Source organism: Argopecten irradians, unplaced genomic scaffold, assembly GCF_041381155.1.
Source record: "Argopecten irradians isolate NY unplaced genomic scaffold, Ai_NY scaffold_0276, whole genome shotgun sequence".
NCBI lineage: Eukaryota > Metazoa > Mollusca > Bivalvia > Pectinida > Pectinidae > Argopecten > Argopecten irradians.
The window spans coordinates 42092-57514 of record NW_027187743.1 but is presented as its reverse complement, the minus strand read 5'-3'; the positions used below and the strand labels follow the sequence as shown (position 1 = coordinate 57514).

The window sequence follows — 15423 nt, the reverse complement described above, 5'->3', positions numbered from 1 at the left end:
AATTTCAAAATATAGTTACTTATTTTTTTACCCAGTTAAAATAAGAAAGCGATTAATTTAGAGGAGCTCAGCCTCACTTACTGAAAGTTAACTATAATTGAAACAGGTGTCAATTTCATGAGCAATAAGCCCTGTGTAGCACACATTTAGTACTAGTAGTACTTATACATTTGATATGGGGGAGGGTGTTGTCATCGTCGACGGAAACTCACAAGTCACCGTTCTACGTTACAAATGGAGGGCGGTGACTGCACTACACTTAGTTGTATCTATTGGACTGTTTGCAATTAATAGCCCAGATATATAATGCACTGTGGAATAGGACTACATTTACCACATTCCATTTTCGCTGTAATTAGTGCCCCTCTCCCTATAAGTGTCCTTTCCCTTTTCTGGAGAAGGAATTGAAGTTGTATAGATGCCCCCATCCCATGGATTTACAGTGCCCTAGTTAAGACGAGTACACAGGTAATACCCATTACCCCTACAAATATTTGTATTACTGATCAACCATCAAGTACAAAACAAGAAGAAATGGAAAGCTGTATTTACAGAAGAATGTCTGTAATGTTATTACATGTATTTGTTTGTGTGATAAATAGTAACAACTAGTGTAATGAATAAGATGTTTGTGGATTTTGACAGGTGAGGCAGTTTAGCACAACAGTTTTGAAACATCAGATGATCAAGGTAGGTACAATATTATCATTTTTTGATAGCATAAGGACAACCAAAGGCTTGTCCCTTTTTGGAATTGCTAGTACTTTGTACATAAGCTTCTTATATCCAGACAACTTTTTAAACAAGACTCTTGATGTAACTTATTTTCAAAATCGGAAATATTTTAGCTTCAAACTTAAAAGTTTCAAGAAGGAATTCCAATATAGATTAGGACAGTGATTGATAGGAGACAGAGTCAAGTTTTTGTTGTGAAAAGCGTGAAACATGATTTCACATTGAAATTGTTTAGCAAATAAGTATGTAAAATCATTAAAAGTGGTATCAATTTAATGCATGTATTATATGATTGAGCAAAATCTTAATTCTAAGTTTGTTTATGATTCATTAGAGATTCAGGTATACAATTGAAATGAGGCATGGGTAGCAGACAACTATCGGTGGGTTAGCAGACAACAATGGATAGGTTAGCAGATAACTACCAACAATGGGTAGCTAACAACAATGGGTTGCATACAATAATAAGTAGATTAGAAGCTAGCTTCCAGCAATAGGTAGTACAGACAACAATGGGTAGCAGACAACAATCGGTAGGTTAGCAGATAACAATCAGTAGGTTAGCAGCTAGCTACCAACAATGGGTAGCAGACAATAAAGTGTAGTACAGACAACAATAGGTAGTACAGACAACAATCGGTAGGTTAGCAGATAACAATCAGTAGGTTAGCAGCTAGCAGATAACAATCAGTAGGTTAGCAGCTAGCTTCCAACTATGGGTAGTACATAGTACAGACAACAATGGGTAGGTTAACAGATAACAATCAGTAGGTTAGCAGCTAGCTTCCAACAATGGGTAGTACAGACAACAATGGGTAGCAGACAACAATGGGTAGGTTAGCAGATATAACAATCAGTAGGTTAGCAGTTATCAGATAGCAATCAGTAGGTTAGCAGCTAGCTACCAACTACAGGTAGTACAGACAACAATAGGTAGTACAGACAACAATCGGTAGGTTAGCAGATAACAATCAGTAGGCAATAGGTAATACAGACAACAATGGGTAGGTTAGCAGATATAACAATCAGTAGGTTATAATTTAGCAGCTAGCTACCAACTATGGGAAGTACAGACAACAATGGGTAGCAGACAACAATCGGTAGGTTGGCAGATAACAATCAGTAGGTAAGCAGCTAGCTACCAACAATGGGTAGCAGCTGACAACAATCGGTAGTAGATAGCAATGAGTAGTAAAAAATAACTCTTAAAATAAATTTAGAAATGTGAAACAATCAAGCAGAATTCAGAAATCTATTGTATTATTGTAAAGTTGCTAAAATTGGTTGTTTTAGCCTCCAGTCCAGGTTTATGGTGTCGAGGGAAGGTACGCAACAGCCCTTTACTCTGCAGCGTCCAAAAACAAAGCACTCAATGCAGTAGAAAAGGATCTCGGCTCTCTTGCAGTAAGTATAAACATTTCACTTCATTTGTACTTAAAATTATTAATAAATTATTAAAATTATTATTGAATTCAACAGATCACTGTTCTTTTTCAAATTCCAGTACTAGCATATCAGTTACTGAAATTTTCTTTAGAGTAAAACTTTTCAAATCATTCATGAATAATTTCTAGCCACTATCTGATGATGTTGGACTATTGGACTAAAAATTGCCTTTTCGTCAGTGGTCTGTCTGTGATCAGTCCTTCTGTCCATTTTAACATAATGTGCATATAATGCATTTTTGGACCATCTTAGATTTTGATAGTTAAAGTTTGTTATCGCTATTTCTCAGAAAGTTACTGAAGGGATAATTCTCAAAGTTCATATGTTGGTTGCCCCTAGGGCCCTAGTTGTGCAGTAATGCATTTTGGGATCGATCGGTCAACAAGATGGCCACCAGGCAGCCATCTAGAATTTTGATAATTATGTTCCCCCAGCGGAGTTGGGAACTTATTGTTTGTTTGCTAACGTTTCTTATTATTATCATTCATCTTGTTCCACTAGTTCTTCTTCTGGTTCTTCTTTTTTCCGTCGCGACTTTGTGCAACCATTTTCTCGAAAACTATCATGACATTTTGTGAGGTCATTTCTGGTGACCTATGGATGTGCCGACTGGGTTTATTTTTTGACCAGCATCCAAGATGGCCATCACAGCCTTTCTCATTCTTCAAAAATTGAACTGCTTATAGATATTTAACGGTCTAATTTGCCTGGAATCGTTTTCAATATGTACTTTAAATCAGATTCTACATTTTCAGCCCACCATCATCAGATGGTGGGCTATTCAAATCGCCTTTCGTCCGTGGTCCGTCGTCCGTCTGTCCGTTAACAATTCTTGTTTCCGCTATTTCTCAGAAAGTACTGAAGGGATCTTTCTCAAATTTCACATGTTGGTTCCCCTAGGGCCCTAGTTGTGCGTAATGCAATTTTGGGATCGATCGGTCAACAAGATGGCCACCAGGCAGCCATCTAGAATTTTGATAATTATGTTCCCCCAGCGGAGTTGGGAACTTATTGTGTTTGCTACGTTTCTTTATTATTATCATTCATCTTGTTCCATCTAGTTCTTCTTCTGGTTCTCTTCTTTTTCCGTCGCGACTTTGTGCAACCATTTTCTCGAAAACTATCATGACATTTTGTGAGGTCATTTCTGGTGACCTTATGGCTAATGTGCCGACTGGGTTTATTTTTTCCGACCAGCATCCAAGATGGCCATCACAGCCTTTCATTCTTCAAAATTGAACTGCTTATAGATATTTAACTACTGGTCTAATTTGCCTGGAATCGTTTTCAATATGTACTTTAAATCAGATTCTACATTTTCAGCCCACCATCATCAGATGGTGGGCTATTCAAATCGCCTTTCGTCTGTGGTCCGTCGTCCGTCTGTCCGTTAACAATTCTTGTTTCCGCTATTTCTCAGAAAGTACTGAAGGGATCTTTCTCAAATTTCACATGTAGGTTCCCATAGGGCCCTAGTTGTGCATATTGCATTTTGGGACCAATCAGTAAACAAGATGGCCGAACGGCAGCCATCTTGGATTTTGATAGTAAAAGTTTGTTACCGCTATTTCTCAGAAAGAACTGAAAGGGATTATCTCAAATTTCATATGTAGTTCCCTTAGGACCCTAGTTGTTGCTATATTGCATTTTAGGAAGCGATCGGTCAAGAAGATGGCCCGAACCGGCGGCCATCTATGGATTTTGATAGTTAAAGTTTGTTACCAACTATTTCTCAGAAAGTACTGAGAGGGATCTTTTCTCAAATTCATGTGCAGGTTCCTGAAGAGGTCTAGTGCATTTTCGGACTTATTTTGTCAGCAAGATGCATCGACAAGGTAGTCCCATCTTGGATTTTGAAATTGAAGTTTGTTACTTCAATGCTGAATATCTCAGGAAAGTACTGAAAGGATCTGTTCTCAAGTTTCACTATATGTAGTATGTAGTTAAAAGTTTGAAAGCAGGGAAAAAAGTATCCCTCTTTCTGTTGTTAAACATAGATCATTCTTTGGTGGGCACCAAGTTCCCTCTGGGGCTTGTTAAAGTGAAAAATGTCATAATTATGAGTAAAAAAACAAATTTGTGACTGTTTCTTATTTTCTAAAAACCAAAACTCCCTGGTCAGCAGAAGATCGATTTTTTAATTTTAGGCTCCAAGTTCATTTTTGTTGTATTTTTTAATAGTTGTAGATCATACTGTTACTAGTTGCATAAAATCTGCTAATTTGAAGTAAATCCTTTTTTTTTTTTGGGCCACATTTTGCAGACAGGAGTCAAGATGGCTGCCACGGCATGCAATTGGTTCAAAAATTCAAAATTGAAAAAATGAACATGGTTTTTGCACTTGAAAACATAAATCTAATACAATTATAGGCATGGGGACCTGTGCCTTAATATATTAACTTTTAACATGATGTGGCAATTTCAAAATGAAGCCATGTATTTTTTCTGATTGAAATAACATTGTATTTACCATTTTGTCACATCATCATTCAGGGGAGGTCACTCTTGTCAAATTTAAGCGCTGTGGAGATTGCCGGGAATTGTTTATGTGACGGCACTCCATATAAAGTTTTGTTATCCACTATTTTTCTCAGAAAGTATGAAGGCTCATCTCAAATAAATGTTTTGTAGGTTTCCCTAGGGCCCAGTTGTGCACTTATATACAATCTACTGACCATTTGGGGACTAGATTGGATGTAAACATGATAGGATGGTCACCATTTTAAATTTTGATTGTCTGTGACCATTTTATTACCACTTTTTAGGCTCACTCCCTGACCTAAAAAAGATATTTCTAATCGCCTTTTGTCCGTCGTTTGTCCGTCGTCAGTTAGTGTCCGTTTTACATTTGTGTTTTTTTTTTTCGACATTTTAAAAAAACGCTGAAGCAAATTCAATGAAAAGTTTTGTGCACAAACTTCTATATTTGGAATTAAGGCCAATCATAAAATTGTGAATTATATGGTCCCCACGAGTTCCCTGGGGGCTCTGGGAGGGGGGCCGATGAATCTAATGGTTGTAAAATGCTGTTAAATCTTCTTCTCCACTTTCAAGAGGTTCTGGATCAAATACTCTTAACAGATAAGGTTAAAGGTCTTTTTGTAATTTATGTCACTTGGGGTCTCAGGTTTACACTTAATTAAGTTTTTATATTCCACCTTATATAGGGGAAAACAAAGCTTTTGATGCCATTTTTTTTTTGTCATTTGTAATAAGGAAATGATGTCAAGTGTTGTCAGAATTATCCCTATGAAATGGCCATTGAATCCTATTTTGAACAAATTTTCCGTGCCAACTGACTCCCATCAAGGGTTGGGCCAAAAGTGGGTCAAAAAACAAGCTAAAATTCAAAATACTTCTTTTGAAATTCTCGGTTGGTAGAATCAATACTTACTCTTCTGAAGTTCATAGATGGAAAGGTGCTTAAGGTTGCTTTACTAAAAAATTGTGAATTATATGACCCTGGGGGTCAACATGTTTTCCCCCCTTGGGCCTGGGGGTCAAGTTTTTATATTATAGTTTATATAGGAAAAACCCATTTATGAATGTTATTCTGAGATTATTGCAAAAAGGGGTCAAAAGGCTAAAACCTCAAAAATTTGTGTCTGAATTCACTGGTTTGATGGAAAACCAATACTCTTCATACATTGGAAGGTCTTAAGGCCCTTTACAAAAATTGTGAATTGCGATATGACCCTGGGATCTCAGATTTTCCCCTGGGGGAGGAGGGGGGGTGCAAATTTACTATAGTCTATATAAGGAAAAACTACATTTATGAACATTATTTGCTTAGTTATCCCTCTGGCCCAATGTGGGAATAGCTTGAGCTCATGAAAGGGGGATATACAAATGGGTTCCGTCCGTCCGTCCGTACGACTCATGGTTTCCGGAGCTAACATCTAAAACCAGTAGGGATACTTTCACCACTGGAAGACTTCATACACACATTGGTCTTATGGTCTAGTAGTGCCTTGTTGCTATTTTTAGGTTGCTATCAGCTTTTTGTATTTTTCTTGTAACCATGGAAACATTGCTGAAAATATCATAATGTTTATTTCTGTCCATTGCCTGGGGTAACAGGTTCGTTTCCGGAGCATAACTCGAAAAACCAGAAGAGATATTTCCACGAAACTTTCGCTACAATAAACATTGGTCATTATGGTCTAGTAGTGCCTTTTGGCTATTTTTAAAGGTTTTCACTTTTTGCTTTTTTTCTGTAACCGTGGAAACATTGCTGAAAATGGCAGATTTTTGTGTAAGAATCGTGTTCCGGAGCACCCAACTCTAAAACCAGCAGAGATATTTCCATGAAACTTCATAGACACATTGTCCTTATGGTACTGAGTAGTGCCTTCAATAGTGCCTTTTGCTATTTTTTAGGTTTCTAAAACAATAAAATTCTTTTGCACTTTTTTCCGTAACCCCCCCCCCCCCCCCCCCCCCCCCCCCCCCCCCAGGGAAACATTGCTGAAAAATATCATATTTTTGTACCAGTTGTTCGTTTCCGCAGCTAATAACCGGGATGAAACCGTTAATTGAGATATATGGACGGAAACTATCATAGGCACATTACGTCTTAGGCGGTCTAGTAGTGCCGGTGGGTTTGCTATTTTTAAGGTTTTCACTTTTTGTACTTTTTTCTGTAACCAGGGGGAATAGCGAAACATTGCTGCTACCAAATTGGCAGATTTTTGTTGTAAGGAATCGTTTTTTTCCGGAGCACAACTCCTGGAAAAACCAGTAGACATGATTTCCATGAAACGTTCATGACACCATTGTTTTATGGTTAGTAAGTGTAGGAGCTTTTGCTATTTTTAGGTTTTTCAACGTGTTTGTAGAGTGCTTTTTTCTGTACCATGTAAACATCTGCTGAATATATAATATTTGATCTTGCAGCAGGTTCATTTCGGGAGCATAATCTCTCTAAATCAGCAGAGATATTTCAACGAAAACTTCATAGACACATTCTTTTTATGGTCTCAGTCGTACCCTTTTGCTATTTTTAGGTTTTCATTTTTTGACCACTTTTTTCCGTTATCCATGGAAACATTGCGGCCTGAAAATATCATCGGTAAATGGTAAAATTGTTACGGTTTTGCAAAAACTCCACCAATCATTTGTGTCAATATAGTCTAATATATTATGCGGGACAAGGCTTCAGTATGTGGCAACTGACTTCTTCAACAATTGCGGGAAACAGCCACCCGCTTACTTGAAATTTACTCCATCTTTTTTTAGCCTTCAGCTCAACTTCCAGCTTTTTCCTGTTGTTTTTTCTTTTTTTTTTTTCATACAGCGATAAGTGCTCCACAATCACAAACTTACTGTTCAGCTTTGATATCTCCCATTGGCGGGGGAGTCCTGCAATGAACTATATTGCTTGTTTTATAGTAGGAATAATAGAGTCATAACTTGGTCTAGAATTTATGTAGCCTGCTGAAATAAGCATTTTAACCTACCCCATATCACCTTGATTGGTCATGGCTGACCCCCAGATAGCAACACAGACGATCACAGATTGGGGCGGGGCCCAACCAAAATGGGTCAATTAATGATGCATCTAAAAATTTCAAAAATCTTCTTCTGAATTCACAGATTTGATGGAACAAATAGATCTCCATGAGATTAGTAAAAAGTGGGAAATTTATAATTAATACTGACACTGAACTGACTTCTAGTTGATGGTTTTGTTGTTTATACGTTCAGCAAGAGTAAATGTTAAGCATAAAGGTTTCGGTAACATTAATACACTAACTATCAAAATGACGTGAAAACAAAAAATAAATTTTTTATTCAAAAGTTCATAACTTTAAAAGTGTTATTTTTTAAATTCGTAATATAAAATTTTTATAGCTTTGCCAGTATTGAACCAACTCTTGCAATGCTCTTTCTATGTAGCAGCAGCTCCACGGAATTTTTCTGACAGTGGTGACCGTCAATCGGGCCTCTTCGGGCCCTCTTGTTCTCAAGAATGAACTGCATAGGAGAATGTCTCATATTCCATATATATATATATAATGTTCCTCCTTGGGCTTGGACTTCTCCTAGATGGTGCCCATAGTGCATTTTGACTGACACAAATCAGGCTCAACAAGATGGCCAACAGCCACGTCATCTTGGTATTTTTTTCTGCCATAAATTGAAGTTTGAAAAAGTAAGAGGGAATAAGATACATCTGACAATTTTACATAGATCAGTCTTTGCGTTGGCCGCCTAAGAAACTCCTCAATGGAGATATCTGGTTATTTACCTTTCTATTTATTTATTTAACATTTGATTGATATTGCAATTATACAAATTGAATATCAATTCAGATAACAATATTACAATGTACTCTCTACTACTCTTACTATATACTAGACAAGAACTTGAAAGCAGGTTCTTTTAAGAAAAGGTCTGACTGAATTTATGTATTTTGTGCATTTGCAGAAGATGCTTTCCACAGACATTAAGTTCAAAGATTTTCTGTATGAACCCAATCAGAAAGTTCAGGACAAAAAAGGTATTCAATTTCAGGAGGGCGGAAAACAAAAATCGGCGTTTTTGCTTTAAATTATTGTGTTATTGAAAATTTTTGTACAAGATGGATTTCAAAATATGACGGCAAGACACAAGTAATGATATGCAAAAATGTTGTTACAAAGTTCTCCAGGTAAATTTGGAATTAATGGAATGGATAATGTTTAATTTTTGAACTTGTTATAACTTTTCTCATGTACAAATGCTGTCATCGCACAACAGGTAATTAATTCAAGAAAATGCTAAACCTCATAAATCTACATATACATCCACAATGAAAAGTAGATGTTAGATAGATGGAGGGGGCATTATAGCATTTCTATATTTCATGCCATCCATTTATATATGTAGCGTGGGAGTACCAATGTCTTACATATCTAGTATGAACAGTTTTCTATTTAAGCTGAAAAAAAAACAACAAAAAGCAATGGGGGAGGATCACTGTTTAGTATGCATATCAAGTAGTTCATATATCAAGATCTGAAATAACATTTACTTTTATTTTCCGATTTGTTGAATAAAAATACTATGATATTGTTAGTCTACAATACATTGAATTAACAATGAGTGTTTCATTTTGTTTCCTTTTTGACTTTTCAGTTGTACTCAAAACAGTAGCAGAAAGGAGGAAAGTTTTCCGAGGATGACAACAAATGTGTTTGTTTGGTTTTGTACATTTGGTACTTTTTATCTATTGGCACTTTGTACATGTACCCTTGTATTCAAGTACGGACAAGTTTTTAAACTTGGGCCAGGAAGTTATTCTATTATTAAAAATGTGCTAAGTCTGCTACATGTGCCATAATTACCGTGATTGTACTAACCAAAATGTGTATTTCAATTTGTATGAGTTTATTCAATTCAGATGTGAGACAACAAAATTGAAAAGATACAGAATAAAGTAATGAAATTTAATAGCTTGTTAAAATGTTTCTTAGAACTAGTTTCAAGGATTTTATTTCTGAAATAATATCCTGATTTGGAATGGTACTATAAACATGAAATTTAACAAATATATTGCAATATTTTTCTTATATGAAAAGAAGTCTTTATTAAGCTCCAAATGAAAACCCCTAAAACCCCCCTAAAAACTCTTTCAATAATTGAGCGAATAGTGAAATGTTAACATATAAATAATCAATTGATACATTTCCTATTGATGGATTTGTACCAAACACGTTAGTAGACTCAAATATGGGATGATAATTTATACAGGAACATGTACATATCAGTATGATGCATTATTTCTTATATTATTTTTGAAAGGCTCATTATATATATACTAACATAATTTCTCTCCGCTTTGATTTTTTTTAGATCATATGGTACTAACTTCAGATATTCTGTTATTTTTCACCTGTTGGAATCAAACAACACACATCATTTGGTAGCTGACACACAATATGTAATGTTATTAAAGGTCCTTCAGAGATTTTAAATCTCAGAAGTAAGCTTTGGGCTATTAAAAAGGTATTAAATGTCTTCTGTTTTATAGGAGCCATGGCAGAAAATGGACGACTAAACAAACTTGGTGCTGTTGCTGATTCCTTCAGTACCATCATGGCAGCTGAAAAGGGACTAGTGACATGTACTGTTACTGTGGCCAAGGTCAGTAACAAAAACAAACAAGTGGCTAATCCAAGGGCATTGTCAAGTGCCGGTCTCATTCCAAACATGGATAGTGAATATTCATAATTTTATTTGGGAATTCTTAATCGCTCAGGAATCACTTAATAATATCTTTAATACAAGAGATAGACAGTTTAAAATCTGGATGAGTAATTGTGAACAGAAATTGAGAAACTGATGACAGTATGATATTTAATACAGGACCTCTATTTATTTTTATGACTCAATATTTAGTTTACAACTTCCTCTTGGTTTGTATTTTCTTTAGGTTAAAAATTTTCTATTGATATTTACAGGCTCTGGATTCTTCTACTCAGAAAGAATTGACGAAAATTCTGTCAGGCTTTCTTAAAAAGGGTGAAAGCTTGCAACTATCGATGAAAGTAAGTGCTCAATGCTGGTTATCAATAACTTTCCTGTGAAAACACAGTATTCTTACAGAGTTATCTGCCCTTGGGAGTTGGTATCAATTATTATATCATTAATTTGTGTAAGGAAATGTTTGTAAAAAAGTTAACAATCATTTAAGGTTTCCAAAAATAATGTAACAATCAGTATCTAGTCCCAGTTTTCTATTCGGTCATAAAAATGTACATCTGTATATAAATTTTATTTCACTTTAATTTATAGAAATGTATGTATTTTGCCAGTTTTATATAGCTATAAGCTGTAATAGCAGTAAATAAGCATGTGCCCAACCTGCTGAGTGAATTGGAAGTATTGTCTAATAATGTTTACAATGTTTCAATAATGAGATGGATATAAGATCAATATTCAAAATTAAAATATAAAAGAGGTTTTAAAGATGCTCCACCCCGACAGAGCATAAATGATATTCATCATATCTGAACAATAATTGTGTTTAATCGTGTATATATATGTCTAATTAACACAAAAAATAATATAAAATAATTTAGTTCGCCTTTGGTGCATGCGCAATCAGTACTTCATTTCATATAGGATATAGTGCCAAGGAATTTTTTCGGGACGCAATTAATTATTTTTCATATTTTTAACTTGAAGAAAAATTAGAAGCTCAAACTTTTCAATGGTGGTAATGGTGTAAAGTAAGTAACTTTTGTAACCGAAGAAAAATACTAAATCGTCTGCTTCTGTTTTTGATAGCGAAAAAATACCATTTGTCAGCGGTGGAGCATCTTTAAGTGAAATGGCCTCATGGTTAATTTCTTGTACACAATGCAATAATAAATAGTATGTAATATGATTTGTGTCGCCACATATGATGTACTAATGATTTTAACATACTTGACTGCATATGTACCTGAGATTGTACAAGAACATTTTGTTTTCCTCTGACCAGGTTGACCCCACTGTGATTGGAGGTATGCGGGTAGATTTTGCAGACAAATCTGTGGATATGTCAATGTCCTCCAAGCTTGGAACGTACACCAATATCATCAATCAAGCATTGTAACATCTATAGACTTGTTTCCAGTGTGTTGTATGCTTGTTGAACTAAGACAAAAATGTTTGAAGATTCTCAGTGCTAGTGGGAAAACATGTATATTAGATTCTACATGATTAAACTTTATTATAAGAAAAAAATGATTTGTCTTGTTATTTAGTTGGAATGTGCAGAAACAAATATAAGAGATTGGTAACTCCACCAATTTTACGATTGGCAGATAATTATCCCAAATTTGCATATTACAGAGTTATCTGCACTTGCGGGTAGGTATTGATTGTGTGACGTCATGTGTTTGGGAGCGTAACGTCATAAGTTTTCGGAGAAAACGACGTGAATTGTACTCGCAAAATAATGACATCACAATCAATACCTACCCGCAAGAGAAGTAACTCTGTAATGTGCAAAGACGAAATAGTTAGATACAGGAGGTTAACTTTAATATGTTATGAAACTTCAATAATTTTCAGATGGTATAGATACGATTTGGGGAAGAAAAAATATTGTTTTGATTGATACAACAAAATTGTTTATAAAGAAGAGATCCAAGAGGGATCTTGGCGCCCACCAAGAATGATCTATGTCTGACAATGGAAAGAGGAATCTTTTTTCTCTGCTTTTCAAACTTTTTGCAAACATACTTAATATAAAATTTGAGACAGATTCATTCAATACTTTCTGAGAAAAATAGCGATAACAAACTTTAACTATCAAAATCCAAGATGGCAGCCTGGTGGCCATTTTGTTGATCGATCGATCCAAAAACGCATTATGCACAACTAAGAGCCCTAGGGGAACCTACATATGAAATTTGAGAAAAAATCCTTCAGGTACTCCTCTGAGAAATAGCGATAACTCAAATCTTAAGTCATCAAAATCCAAGATGGCTGCCTGGCGGCCATCTTGTTGACCGATTGTGGTCCCGCAAATGCAGCAATATTGATATTTGCGTTGAACCATTTCAGTCCTACGGGAACATACATATGAAATTTGAAAAAAAGATCCCTTACAACACTTTTCGGGAAATCATGATAACAAGAAACGGTTAACGGACGGAAGGACGCACCACGAACAAAAAGCGATTTGAAATATATATCCCACCATCTGATGATGGTAGGCTAAAAATTAAGCAACCTGAACCCCAATTTATATGCTCTTTTAGAAACGGCAATCTATTCAGCCAACCATGATCAGATGGTGGGCTATTCAAATTGCTTTTCGTCCATCCTTCCGTCTGTCTTAGATAGCGCTGAAGGGATCACCAGCCCGCATTCTTGAATTTTGATATTTAAAGTTTGTTAGGCTATTCTCAGAAAGTAATGAAGTGATCTGTCTCACATTTCATGTGCAGGTTCCCTTATGTCCCCTAGTTATGCATATTTACATTTTGGGACTGATCGGTCAACAAGATGGCAGACAGGCCATCATCTTGGATTTTGATCTTGGATTAATTCAAATCGCTTTAATTTTCATCCGTTGTCCTTGGTCCGTCCTTCCATCTGTCTGTTAACATTTCTTTTTACCGCTATTTCTAAAGATAGGTCTGAAGAGATCGTTCTCAAATTTCATATACAGTGTTCCCCTAGGGCCTTAAAAGTAGTTGTGCTATTTCATTTTGGGAGCGGACCGATCAGTCAACAAGATGGTCGTCATTTCTCAGCGAGTATTTAAGGGATCATCTCAAATTTGTCATTCCTGAAAAAAACATTACATTTGAACTATTGTAAACCCTCATTGCAAATAGTTGTCCTTTATTTCAAAGTTTTTTTATGCTGTGCTATAACACAAGGAATTTATCTATCAAATGTTGATACTAGTCGTATTCAATATTTTTTTTCATAAACTTGTATATTTTTTGTTTTTTAAGTCCCGTTGTCATTGACGCTAACGTAACTATTTCTGTCCATACTGAAAAAACTTCGATTTTAAAAAAAATATTTTGAATATAGCGATTAGGGTTCGCGTAATCTAGTGTCACACAACCATTTATTGAACAAAATACCTTATTTTCAATGAAAAAAATATATTTGAATATCACATTTGCAAATATTTTGGGAATTCTAGACTTATTTCATATTCTTTATCCAGTAAGATAAAATTAGAACGCGTTATATCGATCGTATTTACCCATCTTTTTAATGTTATGACCCAGAATATTCAGAAATAGAGAAACCAGCATGCCTAAAATTCAAAACACAATTTAATTATATATACAATATTATATAGAGATGATTTACAATATCTAAAGTAATTGGTGGTGGTACAAAAAGACTAATACGAATGACTTTAAAGTGTTACTTATCTTAAGAATTATGCGAATGTCCTGGTATAATCCTGACGATGATCCTTACCTAACAGAGTTTTAAATACTATTTAAATCTCTGATCCTTCTAGGTTTCAAATATAACAATAATCACAAATCCAGGAGGAAAAATGAATGTCCACAGATGATTTGTAAAGTTCCAGGCAATATGAATGAATCACACTCAAGTGTTCGTATAATCCACAGATACAAGTCACTAATAGCTCTCCCAATAGAAAATCTAATATGGCACTGTACAATTCTTGTTATGTCTCATTACAGGTCTCATTACAGTTCTCATTAACAGTTCTGATTAGCCTTGGACAGCTCGAGTATATATATAGCTAAACCCTAGTTCAAAGAATTATTGGAGAACCTTCCTACTTCTAGAAATATCTAACTAAAAACAGTAAACAAATAAACACACATGCACTTTCTGGAAATAGATCATTCTAGATCTCTACTTATAACTCAACATGTTTACAAACATATTTGTTTATTACATGATAATATTCTAGAAAGTTCTAGGTAATCCTAGTATTAATGATATTGACCTTTATAGGATGTATTGATAACAAAATGCTATAGGAGTTATCTCCCTTACACTCATAACTACATGTATTTAGTGTCATACATAACACACCCCTCCTTAACAAAAAGAAAGTTTTTCTTGAAAAGGAAACTTTCTTTCTTGACAAATTTTAAGTACCCATATTTCAAATCCTTGATAAAGCATCAGCTAGAATATTGTCTTTTACCTTTGAAATGTTTGATTTCTAGATTGTACTCTTGCAAAGTCAAACTCCACCTTTTTTGATTTGTTTTTTCATTTTCCCATTGAATGTCCTGGTTGTTGGTCGGTGGTGTTACAAGGCACCAATTGGATCAGGATCAACAACACTGTAGGCAGAGATATAAATTAATAATGGTTTCAAGGCCCCAAAATCAACGCTAAACATTCTTTACAATGGTTGATTGATAACAAGTGTCGCTAGTGCGTGGGAATATTTCACTGGTGTTTGTCCTAAAACTTTTTACGACACAAATTGATTAGTTCAGTTGGATGGTCATATTTGTTTCAGTACCTTTTTGCATCAAAACATGCACTTTACATCGCTGCGTCAACAAACATGAGTTTAACTGTTTATTAAAATCTGGAGAGTCTGAACTGGTGAGTTTGATTGTAGGCTTTTCAATTTCTCAAAGGCAGACTTACATTATTCGTCTGACCTACCATCTCAAATTTGATACTTTTTCTTTTTAACATAAGCAGTAAGTGGAGCTGCTATAACAGAGAAATTTGCTTGAACAAAATTTTTTTGTAGTAGCCAGCCATACCAAGAAAATTCATCAGCTCCTCTCTTTG

At 35.2% G+C, this 15423-nt stretch overlaps 1 protein-coding gene across 1 annotated transcript; it reads left to right on the top strand.

Annotated features, from left to right (window-relative positions):
* Positions 1-535: 535 nt before the first annotated feature.
* Positions 536-11895, top strand: LOC138312331 (ATP synthase subunit O, mitochondrial-like). Its single transcript, XM_069253250.1, has 7 exons — positions 536-690; positions 2029-2139; positions 8611-8683; positions 9301-9345; positions 10097-10308; positions 10626-10712; positions 11651-11895. The coding sequence occupies exons 1-7, from the start codon at positions 682-684 to the stop codon at positions 11762-11764; spliced, it is 651 nt and encodes a 216-aa protein (XP_069109351.1). The 5' UTR covers positions 536-681; the 3' UTR covers positions 11765-11895.
* Positions 11896-15423: the final 3528 nt, after the last annotated feature.

Bases quoted from the DNA above. Each gene is read 5' to 3' on its own strand.
- LOC138312331 (XM_069253250.1), top strand. The intron at 10,309-10,625 runs GTCAGTAACAAA...TGATATTTACAG, and splicing joins GTACTGTTACTGTGGCCAAG to GCTCTGGATTCTTCTACTCA. The intron at 10,713-11,650 runs GTAAGTGCTCAA...TCCTCTGACCAG, and splicing joins GCTTGCAACTATCGATGAAA to GTTGACCCCACTGTGATTGG.